The following is a 20908-nucleotide window of genomic DNA, read 5'->3' as shown; positions in this document are numbered from 1 at the left end:
ACAAGAATCGTTTGCATCACAAATTTCACTACATCCAAATATATATTTATGTACATAAAGGGAAGTAAACAATAGTGTAAAAGATCTAGGATTGTAATCACTGTCCATTTTCTGAACTGTAAAGAATTTATAAGGTATACTATTGAACCCAAAGATACCAGAAAGGTAATTAAGAAAATTACCTTTCATCCAATGCTTTGGTGCTACTTACTATTAAAGGCAACATTTTCAATTCATGTTTTGATAACTATCCTTCCCACCCCTTTAAGCAGTTTTTCTTCTACAAAATCATGTTGCAGGAGCCAGAAAGACAGCTGTGAAAGTATCTACAGACCCCTCACATCTGGACATAAGCAGTTTCAACTTCTACCTGCAAAATGATGCTGTAGGGCACTGCAAGTCAGAACAAGGCCAGTTCCCACCCCCCCATGCCACCACTCTGCTAAACAACTAATTCCCACAATACTGTCAAACTATCTAAAAAGGCAGTATTACCATCATTATTCTCATCTTCCCTATTACCTACCGTGTTTCCCCAAAAATAAGAACCTGTCTTATTTCTTTTTTGAACCCTGAAATAAGCGCTTGGCCTTATTACCATGCATTCAAAAGCCCGATTATCAGGGAATGTCTTATTTTGGGGAAAACAGGGTATTTCATCTTTCTATGACTATGACTTTATTGCTTACTACTATTGCTGTATGTACCTTGACAGCTCAGGCACCAAATTCCTTGCGTGTCTAATTACACTTGGCCAATAAAGAATTCTACTCTATTCTGTTGCTTGGCATACACTGATGAAAATAAATAATTTACTCTTTGGATTTAACGGTATATCCTGTCAACTATGGCCTGGCTATGAAGTACTATTCAAAAAGAGACACAAACAAAAAGTATCTTTATTACACTAACACTGAACATTTGACTTGCTTGTAGCTCTCTCTCATTTGCCATAGCTTGGGATGGTGACTTGGTGGCTCTCTAGGCCAGGGGCCTCCAACCTTGGCAACTTTAATGATTGTGGACTTCAACTCCCAGAATTCCTCAGCCAGCTTTGGTGGCTGAGGAATTCTGGGAATTGAAGTCCACAAGTCTTAAAGTTGCCAAGGTTGGAGACCCCGCTCTAGGCTGCAGCCGGCTTGCCTAGAATTTAAGCCATAACACTGCTAAGCCAATTTACGGTGCAAACCGCAGTTAAAAGAAGGCGGTCCCAATGCTCCATTCCGTGCTATAACAAGTGAGGGACGACAGGGGTCGCCTTTTTAAAAACGCCGGCCTTACCTATCATAAACCAGAGTTCTTTTGACGTTTACGCAGAGCCTCGCTGCCTAAGTACAAATCGCCGACGTAACAATAGGAGAAAATCTCGTGTTCTCTTAATAAGGTTAACCCAGAAAAGAAACGGAAAGGATTGACCTGGGTGGCTTGGGCTTTCCAAATCTTCCAGCCCGTAGGACCGTTCTCTTAACAACCACGTAGTAAAAGTTGCAGCAGGTAAAGCAAGGTCTATCTATTAAAACTTACAGGAGGCGTGCTGGGAGGGGGAAAAGAGACGAAAAAGGTCGATTAACCTGGCACAAAAAGCCGCTTAATTTAGCATCTAAAATACGTGTGCTATTAATGGGTGGTAAAAGAGTTAAAACAAAAGAGATCGCGTTGTGTGAGCAGCGGCTGCACGTCCAATTTATCTTCAGAGCCCAGTTAAGAAATGCAGTCATTACGCTCCACGGCCACCTCGAGGAAACAGAAGACCAAAGTTTGATGAAAAGTTTCCTAACTGGGTCGGGATCTGCAAGGCTCCCAAGTGGGCCAAACCGATCAAACCACCACAGCCTCTGCGAGTTTTGCTGTAAAGAGGAGCCTTATTCGCCGAACGCTCAGGAATCGCGGTTCGTTTCAGTAGCTTCACCAGGGCTTCCTCGCAAATAAAGAGGCCCGCCGGGCTGTGGTCTGGAGGTGTGGCGGGGGGGATCGCTGCTGAGGCGACGGCGGGAAAAGAACCAACGTTCGAAGGGCGGTTTTTGCACCTCAGTCCCGAGGAAGCGGGTCACGAAGCCATTTGGCTTTGCTACTAAACCCAGTTAGTTCAACTACGGGCCAGTTAGCTCACACGTGAGAAGGCTGAGGAGCGAGAAAGGCAGTTTTCCCGCCGCCCCTCGTGGGGGCCGAGAGAGGCAGTAACAGCTACCCTTGTTCAATAACAATTCCCGCAAGATGGGAGGGGGGAGTTATTGCCATGGCAACCTGGCACCGCCTCTTGGGACTAGGCCGCCGCTGCGGCGGCCTAACAGCTATGGAGAGCGGTGGTGTTTTGACCGGTTTGGCCCCAGGGTGCCTTGAAGATCCCGGCCCACTCCCGAGGCCTGCGATAGACCCTCCCGTTCTCCCGACAGGTAGTGGCGGTAGCTCTTGGCGGCACTTGGAGGCTCAGGGCGCTTAGCCTTCAGGGAGGATTTGCCTGACCGAGACCTGAGAAGCGCGAGGGAGGCTTCTGGCGCGTGGCTCAGCATCCCGCTCCTCAGGCTTTCCGCGCGCCATACGGGCGAGATTCCTCTTCACGCTCGCGCGCCTCTTACCTTTCGGTAGCGTGACAGGAGCTTCCGTTTTTGTTTTTTAATTTTTAAAATCCGTTTTTCGACTTAGGAAGTTTCTCAGTTAAATTCCAAAACGAGAAGGAAAGTCAACATTCATTAAAATATTTTAGCAACACAGATAAGCCGCCCTACAGAGAGCAAAGTTCGGAGTTCACAGGGCCAAGCCCAGCCCTGTTTACTTTTAATAAAATAGAAAAGTTTCACTTTATATTCTATGGGTTTAGGCCCAACCAATGTGAATTACAGACTAGATTTTTGGTCCAGGCAACTGTTTTATTAAATGGCAAGAGAATATAGAAAAAATGTTAAGGACATAGCCCTAAAAAAAACCTGTGGCTGACAGAATGCAAGGCTGAATACAATGAATACAATGACTGAAACCTGTGCAAAGTTTGCAAAAAAAAAAAATAGATTTCAAAGGGAATGGAAGCCTAGAAAAGAAAATTGAAAGATGGAGTTTCAGGCTGTTGAAGCTGTCCATTCTTTCCCCAAATTCCAGAGCAAAGGCAAAAGAAATCCAGTTGTCATGGTGGATAAGCTGTGCCAAACTACTAATGCTGTGATCATTATACAATCATAGGAGAGCTATAAATTCTCACATTGCAAATGACTTTGAGAAATACGTTCCCCCAATTCATTACTCATGATCAGTTAATTGCAGTTTTATGCATTGCCTCTGTCTTTCTCTTAATCCAGGGTGGTGCTATGCAGAGCACTGTGTGTGTATTATTAAAAATAGTATTTTAATATTAGTATTACATCTAGTATTTTATCTAGTGTAGTTGTATTATTATTATGATTGGTGCACACAGCCAGATGTTTAGACTGGATTTGGCATTTTATCCAATTCCTTTCCAAGGACCTGAGATAGGCAAACATTGTTTGATGGTGCTAAAAGTATCATTGCCTTTTGCAATTGAAATGAGGGCGATTTTGTCAATGCAACTAGGGTTAAAGTAATACTTCAGATGTTAATTATCTTCTTTCAGAAATACCACAGTTTGCTGTCATGAATGAGGAACCTGCCACAATTTGTTTCAATGAAGATGATTATTATTGTCCTGTCTGCCAAGATGTATTCAAAACACCTGTCAGGATTTCCATTTGTCAACATGTGTGAGTATCTGACTAACCCATTTTTCAATGTTTTGTTTCTTTCCCTCCCACTGTTTCTTTCTATTGTAAGAATACATCTATGGCAGTAATATTGCCCTTTTTCCAGAATATGCAAGAACATTACCTAGGCAAAAAGGGCTGAAACATTTTTTTAAAAATCCAGAACTAGAAAATAACATTCTGGAACAACTCAGGCAAACAACCCTGTAATTTACTGAAATATAAGAAGGAGCAAAAGATTCGTCACAGTCAGGCTTGAAATATAAGAAGGAGCAACAGATATAGCACAGGATTCTGTTATAGCCAATTTCAATAAAAGTAACATTAGCTTTGTAGAGTTGATTTTCTGATTAGTTCTACTTAGTGGAGCTTATGTATGTTCTGTTTCTAATTATGATGAATAGCCATTGAGTTCTTGTCCTTCCAGAATCTACTTATTCCTCTTTCACACTTTAATAACACTTTAATAGTTATTACAACATAATTCCTCCTTAGCCTCCATTAATCTAGGTATCATCACAGTATATATAAAATTTGGATGCTGATTTGCCTTACAGCATGTCACTTTGACTCTGATTTGCCATTTGTCTGTTCATTCACTGCCACATTATATTTGATTAAGATTTTGCAGGAAGTGTTTCTTAATGGCTATGAAAGAAGGTGGACCACACTGTCCATTATGTCGAGGCATTGTAACCAGAAAAGAAAAAGCACGTCCCAACAGAGCCTTAGATGTTGAAAACAACATGAAGAAGTTGGTGGGGAGTTGTAGATGCTGTGAAAAACAGGTACAGTAAATGCAAAATAGTCAGTTTTAAAAGTGGATAATTGTTGCTGCAAATATACACATAATTAATCCAGAGGATCTTCCAAACGTGTAGAATAAGTCTTGGAAAAAAGCCCATCCAATCTGTCAGCATTATCCTGTTCAAAAGCAGATAGGCTCATTAGTATGCATCCTAAAATTGCCTAAGCTATTTGATTTATCTACCCTTTGAAATTATTATTTTTAGTATTCCTCCTTTATTTTTGGTTGGCTCAAGACGGACACATATCTAATATTCCTGATTTCTGTTTTCCTCACAACAATAACCATATTTGGTGTATTGTGCTGAGAAAAGCTGGCCCAAGTCTCCCAGCCAGCTCTTATGCCTAAGAGAGAATTAGAACTAGTAGTCTCCCAGCTGTTAGTCGCTCCCAGATCTTAACATATCACTAAACTGGTTTTCTGAAGTATTTTTTTATACCAGTATTTAAAAATCTAAATGAAATACATCTTTTACAGATTAGATTCTCTCGTATGAGACAGCATTATAAATCATGTAAGAGGTATCAAGATGAATATGGTGTTCCTTCTATAATTCCAAACTTAGACATATCTCAGGATTCATCGGGAAACAGGTGATGTGTAGTTAATTTTATATTTTTCCAAAGAATATCCAAACAAATTTTAATGCTTTATAGTACAGTAACTCTGTACTATAAACATTAATGGATACTGTTTATAGTACAGAATTTTTGTCATAATGATGACTAAAATACAGAGTTGTACATCTCTTAATGGTATTTCCAGTGTGATTAGGACAAGGCTAAAATACATCTAAATTTTGGAACTTTGGTTCCACTATGAAATAAAATTCTAAACATTTCCTTATGTAATTCAGTGTTTTGTTCTATTGAAGTAGTGATATGTTTTAAAATATTTAATATTCTACTATGTATATGGTTCATAAAACTGATTTTTTAATATAAAAGTATTTTTAAAAAGATATTTGAGCCAAAAAAGCTCTATGTCAATGTATAGCTCAATATCTGAGTATAACTGCATCAGTATTTGTATTTTTAAAATGCATTTCTTCAGTTTTCTTAAAAGTTTGAATGGAGATAAGAGCTACTGTCAGCTGTTTCAGTCAGCCAGATCATGAAATAAACAGCAAGGTTTTCAGGAATACCATGTTTCCACGAAAACATGACCCCGAAAGCTCTAGCCTGGTTTTCATCCTGCCCCTAATGTAAGACCTACCCCAAAAATAAGCCCTTGTTAAGCCCCACCCACATTTGGTTGTATGAGGTGGGGCAAGGCACAGGCATAAAAATCAAGCTTGGATGGGGTAGAGGGTAGAGCTGCCCCACATGCCCCTCACCCACTTATCTTAGGACTCTGCAAATTGCTTAGGGGAATTGAGGAGGAAAACGCCGGAAAACGCAATGCATGGAGGCAACGCTCTTTCCTCCCCGATTGCCCAGAGAAATTCGCAAAGCTGCGTGCCCTCCTCCTCCTTTTCCACAGTCTCGCTTTCTCTTTCCTCCTGGCCAGATCCGCCTCCCGGGCCAGGAGCAGAAGCCCACTGCCCTCAGCCTGGGTCGTCTGGAGAAGGGGCAGGCCGGGTAGCGAGCCACCAGCCTTACACCTCTCAGGCAGAAGTGGCCGCTTTGCAAGAGCATCGCCTCCATGCATCGCGTTTTCCTCCCCGATGCAATTCGCACAGCCATGCGTCCTCATGAAAACAGTCTTGCATCTGCGGTGGTGCTTCAAAGGACCACACTACAGCTGATCAGCGTTGTAGGCAGCTAGTAGACCAGTGCCTCTATTTTTAAAGAAGGTAGAGTGGTGCGCTCCCAAAAAAAGGCAATTAGTAGACTGGTGCCTCTATTTTTAAAGAAGGTAGACCGATGTGCTCCCCCCTCCCCAAAAAAAGGCAATTAAGGAGACTGGTGCCTTTATTTTTAAAGAAGGTAGACCGGTGTGCTCCCAAAAAAGGCAAGTAGACCGATATGGCTCTGCTAGACTGAAGCAAGCCTGGTATACCAGTATGTTTCCTGATTAGACAAAAGAACTTTTTTAGTCAAAAAACTCACAGTGACTCTCAAAGAATCGAACAGAAATGGGCTGGAAGCCAGATCTGCTAGAGATGTTTCTCTCAGGCCGACTGAGTCGAAACTGGGCCCAACAGGAAGGAGGAAGGGGCGTGGTCAAAAAACTATGATCCGGCTGTAGCAACCCATGTCTGACCGATCCCTGAGCCTCACTGGAGAACTGGTGGCTTGCTGGGTGCTGCGCAGGAGGTGTAAGGCAAGGCGCTGCCACCCGAAAACTGTTGCCGTGATCTCTGCTGCCTGGAACCGCCCAAAAATGCGATGCTCTTTCTTTGCCCCTGCACACCCCATTTTTGGAACTGGGGAGGCAGCAGAGATCTCCAGGCGGCGGAGATCGTGGCAATAGTGTTTTTGGGTGGCAGTGCCTTGCCTTTTGCCGCCTGCGCAGCACCTGCTTCGCCAAGCAAGTCCCGACCTTCGTGCTTCCCCAGGCCACTCCCGTTATCAAAATCTGAATGGAAGTAAGGACGCCGCTGATCCTGATGCTGGTAGGCAGAGGCAGAATATTCTTTTTTTCTTGTTTTCCTTCCCCAAAATTAAGGTGCATCTTATACACCGAAAAATACAGTAGTAAGTCACTTTAGTTGATTAATGAGAATGCACATGCTGCTGTCTTGCTCAATCTGCAGTTCTTTAGCTTTTTTTCCCCTTTCCTCTAAACTTAAAAATATTTATTTCTGAACTAATGTTCAGAAGAAACTTAAGAGATAAAACAACTATTCCTTATTTTGAATATATCACTAATTTTATTGATAACATTGTTGAATGCAGTGTTTAATTCATATTTATATGTTCCCTATAGACCAGGGGTATCAAACTCAATTTCATTGTGGGCCACATCAGGATTGTGGTTGACTTCAGGGGCTGGGGTGGGTTTGGCCAGGGTGGCATGGCCAGCTCCCACTGCTGCTGTGCTCATTCTCCTTGGCCAGGTTGCTCATGGTGCGTGTGGGAGGGCAAAGTGTGTCGGTCAGAGGGAGACCCACTCCTTCTCCTTATGAGAAGACCTGGCTTTGTAACCAAAGCATCCTCAGTGATAGGATGGGAGACCAGGAGAGGTCAGGCGAGGACAAGGGGATGGCAAAAGGCAGCAGGGCTACTGGTAGCCAAGTGCTAAGGTAGGATTTACCCTCACTCATTATAATCCTACCTTCCCTCCCTCCCTTTTTCTTCCCTCTTGCATTCATTCTTTCTTCTTCCTTTCCCTCCTTCCTTCTTTTTCCTTCCTTGCTCTCTTCCCTTCTTTCCTTGTCCTGTTTTCCCCACTGGAAATAGCTGTTTGCAACACACGAGGGGATACTTTCCTAACAGCTCACAATTCAAAAATACCAATGTGCATATGAGATATCTCAGGTTGGGGAAGGCCATGGGGGGCCTAGTGATAGAACAGGCCATCAAGGCTTCCCTGACCCACTAAGATACCTCATGCTTCTCCCTCCCTTCCTGCCACAAGAACTCACTTACCTTGCAGACATCTGTCTCCTCTCTTTGTTTCTCTGCTTCTTTGCCTTTGCTTTGAGGAAGGGAGAGGAGAGTTGGCTGGGAAATGTTTTTCCTGCTGAGAATGGACGCTCCTGGATGCTACAATATCACACAGATTCAGGCACCCGTCCACTTTTGCAGAGTCAGGGACCCAGAAATGTTCATTCACAGCGCAAAAAGTGTTTGTAGGCCTACTGCTCCTCCCTTCCCCCCCCCATCTATTTTCCACTTAACTACTGAATGAGACCTCATTGTTCCACGGAACACGCTTGCATGCAAATGGCGCGAGACAGAGAGCAAGAGCAAGACAGCAATCCAATTGTGTGTGTGTGTGAGAGAGAGAGAGAGAGAGAGAGCGCTCCGTAGAGGGCACCCAAGCTGCTGCAGTGGCACAGGTGACGGGAGCCACCTGACCAGCAAGCGGGGTGATAGTGGAGTACGAAGCAAGGTTGCAGATGTGTGTAGCTGCCCCCCCCTTACCCCGTACCAGCTTACCTGAGCCTCCTGCCAGCCAGGCACTGAAGCGCTACAACTGCCGCTGCAGCGAGACAGTGGGAGAGGGGGGCTCTCCAAACTCTGTGTGTGAGAGAGAGAGTGAGTGAGTGAGTGAGTGCACTATCCCTGCTTTAGCTGGGGCATTCAGGCTGCTGGCAGTGGCAGAGGGGGGGAGAAGGGCCAACTGAGCAGCTGTTTTTCTCCTCATCCTCCCCACTCAAGCAGCACAGGCTCTGTGGGACAGCAGAGCCTCTCATTTCTCCCCAGTGCAACAAACTCCAGCTTCAGTCAGGGCATTTAAGCTGCTGGCAGCGACAGCCACCTTGTTCTGTCCCCACCAACCACAACCAAGCAGACACGCAAGCTGACTATATCTGCCAGCAATTCACTCCGACAACAGATATCAGTTCTGGCAATGAACCTGCGATTGCCTGCCAAGTTCTCCTATCTCCTCAGATCAGCGTAACTGCAGTTCAGAAATAAACAGAAGCCAAAGTCTTAATCACAAAATATTGCAGCCAAAGTTTCCAAGAGTCAGTTTTTGTCCGTCACGAAGCCCAATGGCAGCTCCACCCACTTTTATACCTGTGGGGTGTGGCTCCGTGACTCAGCACTCCCTGGGCCGGCCCCTCCCTTTCCTCTGCTGCGCACATTTCTCTCGGCGTCGCTGCTTTGCATCTAGCCAAGATTGATCCTCCTCAGCTAGCTCTTGGAGTGTTGCCAGGGAGGAGGAGGGGTCGGGGGAAAGAAGCCTTGTCAGCTCCTCCTCCTCCACCTGGCCTGCCTCTGGAACCTGGAGTGGAGCCAGAGAGGAAGGTCCTGCAGAGGGAAGCCCTGTTGGCTCTTCCCCCTCACTCTCTGAGTCACTCTCTGCCAGGAGGCCCGGTTCGGGTGCTGAAGACACAATACACCTAATGATTGCCCCCTCCCCAACCAGGCAGCCTGCACCGCCTGACCTTTCTGCCAGCTGGCACAAAGCCTTGCCGTTCTTCTCCTCATCATTCTTCCCGCCCAAATGGCAGTAGGCTCCATGGGACAGGGTCTCATTCCTGCCCCAGCACAGCTATCTCTGGTGAGCTGGACGTGGGTATGAAGGGCTTGGCCCCACAGTGCTTCAGCACAGTAAAATTGGCCCACATAAGTGAGCAGCACACTAGGGCCACGGATAGCGTTGGTTCCTGCACGCAGCCAATTCTGATTCCACGGCCGGCCTCACTGTTTGAAGGCTGAACAAAGCCTTCAACTGAGCAAGGAAGCACTGCGGGGCCAGGCCCTTCACACCTGTGTCCAGCTCGCCAGAGTTCACTGCGCATGGGCAGGAATGACTCCCTGTTCTGCAGAGCCTGCTGTTGCTTGGGCGGGGAGAACGGCAAGGAGAACGGCGAGGCTTTGTGCAGGCTGGCCAGGCAGGGAGCAGGTCAGGCGATGTAGGCTGGCTGGTTGGGGAGGGGGCAATCAGTAGGTAGCTGCTGCTGCCAGCAGCTTAAAATGTTCTGACTGAAGCTGGAGTTCGCCACGCTGGGGGAGAAATGAGAGGCCCTACTGTCCTGCAGAGCCTGCGCTGCTTGAGTGGGGAGGATGAGGAGAAAAACGGCTGCTCAGTTGGCTCTTTCCTTCCCCCCCCCGCCCCCCCGCTGCCAGCAGCTTGAATGCCCCAACTAAAGCAGGGATCTCTCTCTCATACACAGACACACACAAACACGGAGTATGGAGAGGTCGCATCCTCTCTGTGTCTCTCTCTGTCTCTGCCTTGCTGCGGCTCCGGCAGTTGCGGTGCTTCAGTGCCCAGCTTGCTGGGCGCTCAGATAAATAGTGTGGGATGTGTGGGGGGGGGGGGCAGCTCCGCATCCCCATCTTGCTTCATACTCTACCCTCCCCCCCACTCGCTTTGTGGCTGTTGCACCAGTGCATTGATCAGCCTCCTGCTAGGTTGTGGTGAGCAAAGACAAGTGCTGAAGAATGAAGTGAGGCGGGGGTTGCAGAGCTGTCCGCCCCGGCTTACCTGAGAGCCCTTCAACCAGGTCAAACCTCCTCCACCCCCACCCCCCCGAGCAGCCACATCCCTTCACTAACTTTTCCAGCTGCTTTCACCGCTGCCTCGTGCAGAGCAACTAAAGTAATCTGTGGGACTATGTTAAAAAAGATAGTTCAGACCTTCCAACTTCTCACGGAAAAAAAAAAACTTGCGAGGTTGGAAGGTCTCAACTATTATTTTTATCATAGTCCCACAGATTACTTTAGTTGCTCTGCATCGGCGATGGAGAACTGCCTTGTTCGCGCAGATATCTGCTGGTATGGCAAGGGGCTGGGTCGAAGTGACGTGGGCCAGACCCTTACAGTTTCCAGGATGGCCATGCAGGCTGGATTTGGCCTCATCCGGCACGCAGGCCTTGAGTTTGATACCCCTGCTATAGACTGATAAAAAGGCATAGCTATTTTAGGCTTTAATCGCATACATATAGTTATAATTAATATTAAATGTATTAGAGGTAAATTTGTAACTATAAAGCAATGGTAAAAGTGGCAGCAGGTCCTGGAGGTCTTGTGTGAAGTTGTAAACAGGGAAGCAGGGACAAATCTAGTTAGTATTTGGAAAACCACCTGAAGCCCAAGTTCTGTAGTCTACAGTGTGGAGTTGAAATGTACATCAACTTAAACAACTGCAGTGTAGTGTGAGAGCATTTTCACTAGTATTTTTTTAACAGTTCGTAAGAAAAAAATGCTAGCTCCTTGGTTCCTATTTCTGTTTCTCCCTCCTATTGAAAGTGTGTGTATGTATATATAAATACATACACATATACATACATAGAAAGAGAGAATCTGGAAGAAATATGCACATATTTTATTCAAATGAATTTTGTTTATCAAATTTAGAGATGCCACTTATCAATCAAAGATAGAGGAATTTATCTAATAATCCTATTAAGAATTTTTTATTTACTGTAAAATAAATTCTCACTCAGTTTTGGGAGTGATTCTTCTACTTCGGAAATGGGAGAAAACTCTAATCTACTTGTTCCTGAAGAACCTGAAAGGTATGAATAACTCTGCTTATTAATAACTATTGGTTGTTAAGACTAGAAAGAGGGTGGACTTAACAGAAATATATCCCAAAATAATATGAAAGCTACAACATGTTTGTGTGAACTGCTAATTTTTAAAGTATTGTAAGAAGTAATAAACAAATAGCTATTGCAGTATGTGCCAATTTTGTAATAATAAAATTATTCTACATCATTGATCATAGGAGCCAGGATAATGAGAAAGCTGTACCTTCTTTCCCCCAGGAAGAGCAGACTCTTCCTGGAAGAACTCCATTGTCAGGGAAATAGTGCTGGCCCTAGTCATTAGTAGGAGAATAAATTGCCAGCAAGCCTTTGGGCACCCCACTCTGGAAAAAAAAACACCATCCAGGTATTTATGAATTGCCTGAAATTATGGAAGCAACAGAGGGATTCTCTGATCCCTGCTACCAGAGGTGGTGTCTTGATCAAGATGGCAAGGAAGTGATAAGCAGAGGGAGAAAACAGCTGCTTAATTCCTTCTTTGCATCTCTCTTCACGCAAAAGGAAAAAATAACATAACCTACCCAAAACAGAACCATAAAAGACAGACTAGGAATACAAATTAAAATAGGTAAGAAAATGGCAAGACAACTCCTGTTCACCCTAGACAAGTTCAAATCACCAGGACCAGATGGATTACATCCCAGAGTTCTGAAGAAGCTGGCAGACATGATCTTGGAACCATTGAATGATGTCTTTCAATGATCCTGGATCACTGGGGAATTACCAGAGGACTGGAAAAGAACTGCTGTAGTTTCCATTTTCAAAAAAGGGGAAAAAACAGATCCAGGAAACTACAGACTAGTCAGCCTGGCCTCTAAATACCTGGGAAGGACCTGGAAAAGATAAGTAAAGATCTGTGAACACCTAGAAGCAAGTAAACCAGAAGCCAGCATTATTTCATTCATTGACAAAGTTACTAAATTAATGGACCAGCAAAATGCTGTGGATATAGTATACTTGGATTTCAGTAAGGCATTTGACCACAATCTACTTTGTGGGTAAGTTAAAAAATGTGATAGCATCACCATCAGATGGATTCGTAACTGGTTGACAAGGCACTCCTTAATGGAACTACATCTATATAAAGGGAAGTAAGCAGTGGAGAACCTCAAGGTTCCACTTTAGGCCCAGTACTCTTCAATATCTTCATAAATGGTTTAGATCAGGGAATAGAAGGGGAACTCATTAAATTTGCAAATGACACAAAGTTGGCAGGAATAGCCAACACCCCAGAAGGTAGTCTCAAACTCCAGAAGGATTTTGACTGATTTGAACACTGAGTCCTAACAATATGAAATTCAGTTGAGAGAAAAGTAAGATTTTACACTCAGGCAAGAAAAACCAAATGTTCAAGCACAGATTAGATGAACATGGCTCAAAAGCACTAACTGTGAGAGGGATCTTGGAGTCCTAGTTGACAATCACATAAATATGAGCCAGCTTAAAAAGCAGTACAATCCTAGACTGCATTAACAGAGGGAAAGATCAAGATCACATGAAGTATTAGTACTGCTTTATAATACCTTGATAAAAGACCACACTTGGAATATTGCATCCAGTTTTGGTCACCAGAATATTAAAAAGATGTTGAGACTCTGGAAACAGTGCAGAAAAGAGCAACAAAGAAGATTCAGGGGCTGGAGGCTAAAACGTGAACTATCACAGAAATTGGATATGTCTAGTCTAGTAAAAAGAAGGATTAAGGATGACATGATAACAGTGTTCCAGTATTTGAGGGGCTGCCACAAAGAAAAGGTGGTCAACCTATTTTCCAAAGCACCAGGCAGATCAAGAAGCAATGGATGGAAGCTAATCAAGGAGAGAAACCACCTAGAACTAAGGAGAAATTTCCCTGCAGTGACAACAATTAACCAATGGAACCAGTTGCCTTCAGAGGCTGGAGGCACTGTGGGTGCTCTATCACTTGGAGGCTTTTAAGAAATTGGATAGCCATTTGTCCGAAATGGTATAGGATCTCCTGCTTGTTCAGACAGTTGGACTAGAAGACCTCTACTATCCCTTCCAACTCTGTTATTCAATCATTACTACTGACTGTTGTCAGTATTGCAAAAGCATATTAAATTAGTCATCTGCTGCAAACAGCAGAGGGCCCTGTGATCTTATTTTTCATCCATTGAGTTCCTTGTACATATTGCATGTTGCTTCTCTACTTTTTTTTTTTACTCTGTTGCTGTTTGTATTTCAGTGAGCAGCCTACTTTTAAATGCCCTCTATGTCAAGAAAGTAACTTCACAAGGCAGACTCTATTGGATCATTGTAATGACAAGCATCTTTATCAAGTAGACCCAGCAGTGAGTACATGTATAAAAAGCTTGGTGTATGTAAAATGATAAAAGGCCTTATGACTTAGCTCAAATGGTATAGCAGAGTTAATATTTAAGGATACAAGTTTTAATTATTTCTGTTATTTTGTTGTTATTACTGTTAAAGTCAGCCATAGGAATATAAGCAATGTGCTGCTGGATTGGACCCTGGCCTGTCTAATCCAGGCATTTGTTCTCACAATGGCCATCTAACTGTGCAAAATACCCTATCCCCCAGTTGATGGCCTTCAGAGGCAGTCACATTGCCATTCAGATTATATCATTGATCCCCAAACCTTCCATGAATTGGTGCAACCTTTTTTGAAGCCAACCAAATAGTAGTTAGCACTACATCACATGGTAGTGAATTATAAAATTTCATTACATGTTGTGTAAAAAAAAGATTTTTCCTTTTGAAGAGTACTTATTTGAAATTATGTTAATTCCAAGGTGTATAAAATAAGAGAATGAAATGCCATATCTTAAAAACTTTTTACCTTTTTTGACAGAACTTTTCCATTTTCATTAATAATAGTATTTTCACTTTCCCCCTTAAATTTGGCATAGATCATACTTTAAAAAGCACACATACATTGCATTTCATTCATTAAACATAGCTGAGCACTTAAAATATTTAGATTTGGAAAAATTATACCATATCAACGTTGGAGAACTGGGTGGGAGTGATTAAATTTTTAAAAAATGTCTACTCAAGCTTACCCAAATTGATTACATAGAGACTTCTGTGTTATTTTCCTGGCAACAGTTCAAAAATAGTTTGGTATTAGTTTTTCCCCAGACCTATATTCCTGGGATTTCCTGGTATTTTCCTCTAAAGTGCTAAGTGGGTCAGATTTTGCTTAGTTTTTTCAAGCTCAGCCGAAGGTGAATTGGTCCTGGCACTAGTGGAGACTAGTTACTTTTTAACATCACATTTACCCCCATTCTTAAAGGCTTTTTAACTTAATGGGAAGAGCATGACTAGTATTTTCTCTTTTAAAAGCAGAAACACTATACCTACTTTTAAAATAAGAGATGTCTGTTCTATTCATATTCTTTCCACAACTTTCTATCATGTTTCCCCTTAAATAAGACCCTGTCTTATATTTTTTTGAACCCTGAAATAAGTGCTTGGCCTTATTGCCATGCGCTCAAAAGCCCGATTGGGCTTATTATCAGGGGATGTCTTATTTTGGGGAAAACAGGGTACTTGTTAGAATCAAATATATCACAAATATCACTCAACAATGATTACCAGGTCAAAGGAGAGATTCATTACCAGAAATAAAATATTCAGGGATGCATAACTGGAAGAGATTCAGAAAAATATAAAAATGGAAGACCCAAAGACTGAGTATAATAGTAAATAACAACAACTGGAAATACAGAGGAAACAGTAGATATGGACTACAGAAATGATAACTTAGAAGAAGTAATAATAACAGAACCAGTACAGACCAGCACTGAAATAGCTGCCCTCCTCCCCAATAAACATTAAAAGATAAAATTAGGGCATGTGCAGAATTGGTAGTAGAAAGACAACAATTGAATTGAAAGTAGTATCCAAAAAGACCCGGCACCTATAATGAAGGATATGAATAAGGCACTTTTAAGAATTAAAGTATCATCTATCAAACAGGCTAATCATCTTGCCTACAGAACAGCAGTGGCAGTTGTACAAGAGCAAAATATCAAAATTAGAAAATCAAAGTCAATCCTAAAGTGAAAGGTCAGAAAGGAGACCAAGATAAAGACATTAAGTTCAGATGCAAGTAATTAAAGAATATTAAATTGCAAAAAAATAATAATAGAAGAATATAAGGATCAAGACAAATCTAATTTTTTAAAAAAGCTATAGTAGGTAAACAATCCCTGAAGTACTAGCACCTTAAATTGTATCTGGAAGTAAATCAACCAAAAAAAACTAGCCAGGTACAGGAAGTCATATCTTATGTCTTAAAATTTCTTCTCTGAAGTTTTTCCTTATGTGTTTGGAATTTACTTAGTTTATTTTTAACATCATTCTTGAAACAGAGTAAATGAATTTAAAAATAAGGCTTATTGTTAAGGCTACTTTTAATATGAAGATAAAACTAAACAAAACTAAACAAAACCAATTATACAAGAAATTGTATTTTTACAATTTTCTAAGTAATAATGCAGAGTATTAAAGAAAAATAGCTTGATTTTAAAGGTTTTGTTTCTAATTCACTGCTACTTTGTTATTTAGAATCTTCAATTGGATGAAGAAACTCTGTTTCAAAATGCTGTTGAGGAATCTTATCAAGTGAACCTTTGAAGCTTCTAATTTCCTTACATCACTACTATCTACAAGGGGGGAGAGAGAGTCAAGTCTGGTCTGATGTTAATAAAAAGGAACTCTGTATCCAATTCAGTAGCAATTGTTTTCCCCTAGGCAAAATTTCATTTTAAAATGCTTTAAAAACGTGTTACTATATTGTAGTATAAAGTATCTATTTTCCAACTACTAATAGAAATATTTCAAATATCTGGAGAAAATATCACTGCCTTTGAAAGAAAAATTCTTTTTTTATTTAAATTATTTGATTTTACAGAACTCTTTTTTATTTGCATTAAAATAAATTGTAATATATTAGAATGCAGAAAAGGAGGATAATTACCCTTGTTTGATTAGTTCCATTTTCCTTGCATACTTTGTATTTTGAAGTAGAAGTTAAAAGCTAAATGGTTTTATTGTGATCCATAACTTACTGCATGCAGGGATTTTCTTAATTGTTTTCAAAAGTCTCTTAAATACAGAACCATTTACTGAACCTTATAAATAGAATGGCAGAATTCACAGACTTAAAAACTATGACTTGTTGATCTAGAAAAAAAATGAGATTCTTTTCACCAATACCTCTATCACTATGCTTTTCTAAAACTCTTTTTTTCCCCTAAGCATTACTTTTATATGAATAATTTACATTAGTTTAAGACCTGAATAATATTCTTAGAGTGCAGCACAATTTCCATGAGATGTTTATTAGTGTTTTCCTTTTTTAAAAAAAATAACACTTAGAAATGTTAGATAGTAGATTTCTAATACTTTGAAAATGTTATATTAGTGAGACTGCTTTTATAATATGAGAATTTCATTTAAAAAAATGCAGTGTTATCTTAGACCAGTATTAAATTGGGTTGATTGTAATGTTTAAGTTAACAAGGTATTTCTACTAATTGAATCTATTCTGAAACCAAGTAACTTTCTACTTGCTTTAAAAACTAGCTGGTAAACTATCTTCATCGTAGTAGTATAATTATGGTAAGCAGCTTCATTTTGTGTCCCTGTATTATTACTTTATGTTTCTATTAAGCCTTTGCTCTATTTATTTTCATGGAATAAAAGAGAACTTTAGAATGCAGACAATGGAATCTCTGCATGCATGCTCATGATTTGATTATTCCTTTTGCTTTATTGTTAAGTAGTAATATTTGAATTTGGCTTTTTTCCTCAAACACATTACTCCTTCATTGAAACATATTAAAGAATGAGTCAGATGTATTGATTTCTATTTACAGACTCCCCCCCCCACACACACACACCCCTTCAGTTTTGTTTTGGGGAGAGCAATAATGTTTAACTGCACAGTTAACAACACTTTGCTTTGCTTTGTTTTGTTATATTAGAAATATAACAGAAATTAGTAACTATTTTAAACATATTTCTGGATTGGATTTAGGCTTCAGATAAACCTAAGTTAAATTAGCACATGTAGAGCAAGAGAAGGTACCATTAGAAAAAAGACAATAAGTCTTTCTATGAAATAATCAGAGCAGTGCATAATACTGAGTACTGTGATTTCCTTCTGTATCTGCCCACCAGGCAATAATTTATTTCTGTTTCTCATTTCTCGGATTGTTTGATTTCTAAATCTTTTGATATTGTCACAATATTAGGTCAGTATGACTAATAATTCTGTACAAGGCAGTGTTAATAGCAACATGATATTTAAATTAACTCTTTATATCCTTTCTGGATTTAGAGCTATCGACTGTTCAGGAAGTTAGCAGGGTTACCTACAATAGACCATATGCTGCAAGGCAATACTTTACATAAAACACATTAAAAACATCACCATTATTAGCAAACTGTAGAAATTGGGGTACCTCAGCATTGGTAATTAGAAATACACATTTAGGAACTTAGTTTGATGTCACATTTATTAGGTTGGTTAGATATTTTGTGTTACCAACCAGGTACAAGTAGTCCTTGGCTTACAAACACAAGTGAGCCCAAAATTTCTGTTGTTAAGTGAGATATTTGTTAAGTGAGTTTTGTCCCATTTTACGACCTTTCTTGCCATAGTTGACAAGTGAGTCACTGCAGTTGACAGGTTAGTAACCCAGTTAAGTAAATCTGGCTTCCCCAATGACTGCTTGTCAGAAGGTTACAAATGGCGATGACATAACCCCAGGACACAGCAAACAAACATGAATCTATTGCAAGCATCTGAATTTTGATCACATGATCATGGGGATGCTGCAAAGGTTGTAACTGAAAAATGATCATAAATCATTCATGCATTGTCGGAATCAAAGTATCCTTCCATTTTTGTGCATAAAGTAAACACTGCCATTAACATATATGATGGAGTTAGGAGTTGCAACTGACTGCTTTGTTTAAAGAAAAAAACACAATTACTTTTGCTTCTACTTGGAAACCGCTTCTGGATTTTGTGCTCGCGGTGGAAAAAAAATGAAACTTTGATTTTGGGTTTTACTGATTAGATAAGTTTGTTGTTATAGAAATGGCTAGTTTATACTATAATGTAAAAGTAACAAGTTGAGGTTTGATGTTATTATTTTATTCTACTGCACCAAAAGGAGTCGGAAGTCAACACCTTTTCCTCCTTTTTCCTACATTTTTCCCTTCCCTTTTCCTCCTTTTTCCTACATTTTTCCCTTCCCTTTTCCCTCCCCTATCTTTCCTACTGTTTTCTTTTGCATTTTTTGCATTTTACATTATAAATTAATTAAAAAAGAAAAGAAAAATGGTCAAAGTCACATTTTTCAGTGCCATTGTAACTTTGAACTGTTACTAAATGAACTTGTAAATTGAGGACTACCTGTATTGTTTCGGTTGCCCTTCAAAAGAAAACATTAGTGCAATCCTTTTCAAGAGGTCAGGTCATATTACAACTATATTTCAATTCCAATATATCACTTTATTATTATTATTTTTACAAACAGCTTGTTTTTGTACTCACGTAATTGAATAAGTCAAATGTATAGTGCTGTTGAAAAAAGTCATACCGTGAGATGAGCAGCATATAAATTTGATAATTAAAAAATACTGCATTTTTAGCAGTAAATAATTATGTTAAGCAGAGGTGGTCCTTGGGGAGACTTCATGATTGTGTGATCTTTATGTTGATGTCATTTGTTAGATTTATATCCTATTTTCCCATCAAGAATTCAAAACAGTTTACATTGGCATCTCCTTTAACAACCCTGCACCATAAAGATTGAACTGAGAGAGTAACTAGTCCAAAGTCATGCAGTTAACTTCCAGGTCTGAAATACATTTCAATATTGGTTTCCCTGGTCCTAGTCCAATAACCATCATACTAGAATCCTGAAACAATGTCTGATGATTAGCTAGGAAAGGTTAGGAATGCTGTAGGAATAGCTTTCAGGAAAATGTACAATTTATGAAGGAAATAGTAAAATTGTGTGTGTGTGCACGTGATCAAAAGAGAGAGAATGAGTGTTCCTAGCTGCCTACATAATATTTTAAACTGGTTAATGTATCATGCAATTCAAGTAACACTGGTGGTGAGGAAAATAGTTTTGTTTAACAGTTTTAAAAGGAAACAAAATACAGATTCATGGACCAACAGAACAATTTTTATTTTAAGAAAACATGCACATGTATATTTTTAAAGGAACCATGGTGGCGCAGTTGTTAGAATGGAGTATTGCAGGCTAACTCTGCCCACAGCCAGCACTTCAATCCTGGTTGACTCAAGCTCAGCCTTCCATCCTTCCAAGGTCTGTGAAATGAAGACCCAGATAGTTGGGGACAATATGTTGACTCTGTAAACCACTCAGAGAGTGCTGTAAAGCACTATGGAGTGGTTTATAATTCTAAGTGCAATTCTATTAAAGAAAAATCCAAAATATTTTTCTATAGCAAATAACTAGAATATTCAGATATCAGGAAAATATCAACTTAAAGCATGTTTGTGTACAGAATCTGAAAAAAGAAAATGTGAAAGAATACAGAATAGAAACCAGCACCAATATTAATGAAAATATTTAAGTAATCAAATATATATCATATGGTACAAAGTAATTTGCTTAATTATTTAAGAAAAAACTCATTCTAAGCATGTTTCAGATGGGCTCTGGAAAATATTCAGGTGAAAGGGGAATCTGAAATTCTGAGCAAGCCAGTTTTTGGGCTAAAACAAAGTAGTAGCCAAGAGATGGATCAAAAATCTTCAGAATGGACATTGACACTTTTCAAATTATGAAATATAATTTTATTCAGTGAGTTTTGCTACATCAGAAAGCTGTTCAAAAGGGTTCAAGTGATCTCGGAATAAACAAAGTTAATCCAGGGCCTGAAAGGAGCTAACTGACAAGCAGCTAATGTAAATCAGTCCTTCAACATGCAAGGCTTGGCACATGTATTCTGCAGATACACTTCTGTACTTCGGGTAAGACCCCTGGAATTCTACTAAGTATACTTAGTGAGTAGTCTTTATAGAAAAAGTAAGCTAGAACTACATGCATCTTGTTCTGCCCTCAATAATTTCACTTAATATCCATGAGTGCACAAAAATGTCTGCAAAGTTCTTCAGAAGATATAAGCTTCATGACCAAAATCTAAGAATAGTTTAATATGCTTATAGAAAGGATAGAGGTAAATATGATCTCATGTTTTCTTGCTAGCAAGGTGAAAGGGGTTTATCAGCATCTTTTT

General features: G+C 40.4%; 1 protein-coding gene across 4 annotated transcripts; it reads left to right on the top strand.

The window, feature by feature from the left end:
* Positions 1-1325: 1325 nt before the first annotated feature.
* On the top strand, positions 1326-17373 carry RNF138 (ring finger protein 138). 4 transcript variants are annotated; one of them, XM_058179192.1, is made up of 7 exons: positions 1326-1494; positions 3584-3710; positions 4333-4498; positions 4996-5111; positions 11528-11599; positions 13839-13944; positions 16187-17373. In XM_058179192.1, exons 2-7 carry the CDS (start codon positions 3604-3606, stop codon positions 16253-16255), a joined length of 636 nt encoding a protein of 211 aa, XP_058035175.1. In that variant the 5' UTR covers positions 1326-1494; positions 3584-3603; the 3' UTR covers positions 16256-17373. The 4 variants fall into 4 exon arrangements, with proteins under 4 accessions (XP_058035175.1, XP_058035176.1, XP_058035172.1 ...); XM_058179193.1 differs by lacking the exon at positions 1326-1494 and adding an exon at positions 1531-1889; XM_058179189.1 differs by lacking the exon at positions 1326-1494 and adding an exon at positions 2237-2393.
* Positions 17374-20908: the final 3535 nt, after the last annotated feature.

The sequence above is a fragment of the Ahaetulla prasina genome, chromosome 3 (assembly GCF_028640845.1).
Source record: "Ahaetulla prasina isolate Xishuangbanna chromosome 3, ASM2864084v1, whole genome shotgun sequence".
Lineage (NCBI taxonomy): Eukaryota > Metazoa > Chordata > Lepidosauria > Squamata > Colubridae > Ahaetulla > Ahaetulla prasina.
Note: the sequence above shows the minus strand (reverse complement) of the source record. Positions and strands in the feature narration are given on the sequence as shown.

What these genes read in the sequence shown, in the direction of transcription:
- RNF138 (XM_058179189.1), top strand. Translation starts at nt 2,237, where the DNA reads ATGGCAACCTGGCACCGCCTCTTGGGACTAGGCCGCCGCTGCGGCGGC. An exon ending in ATTTCCATTTGTCAACATGT is followed by an intron (nt 3,711 to 4,332) that starts GTGAGTATCTGA and finishes TATTTGATTAAG; the next exon opens with ATTTTGCAGGAAGTGTTTCT. An exon ending in CAGGATTCATCGGGAAACAG is followed by an intron (nt 5,112 to 11,527) that starts GTGATGTGTAGT and finishes ATTCTCACTCAG; the next exon opens with TTTTGGGAGTGATTCTTCTA.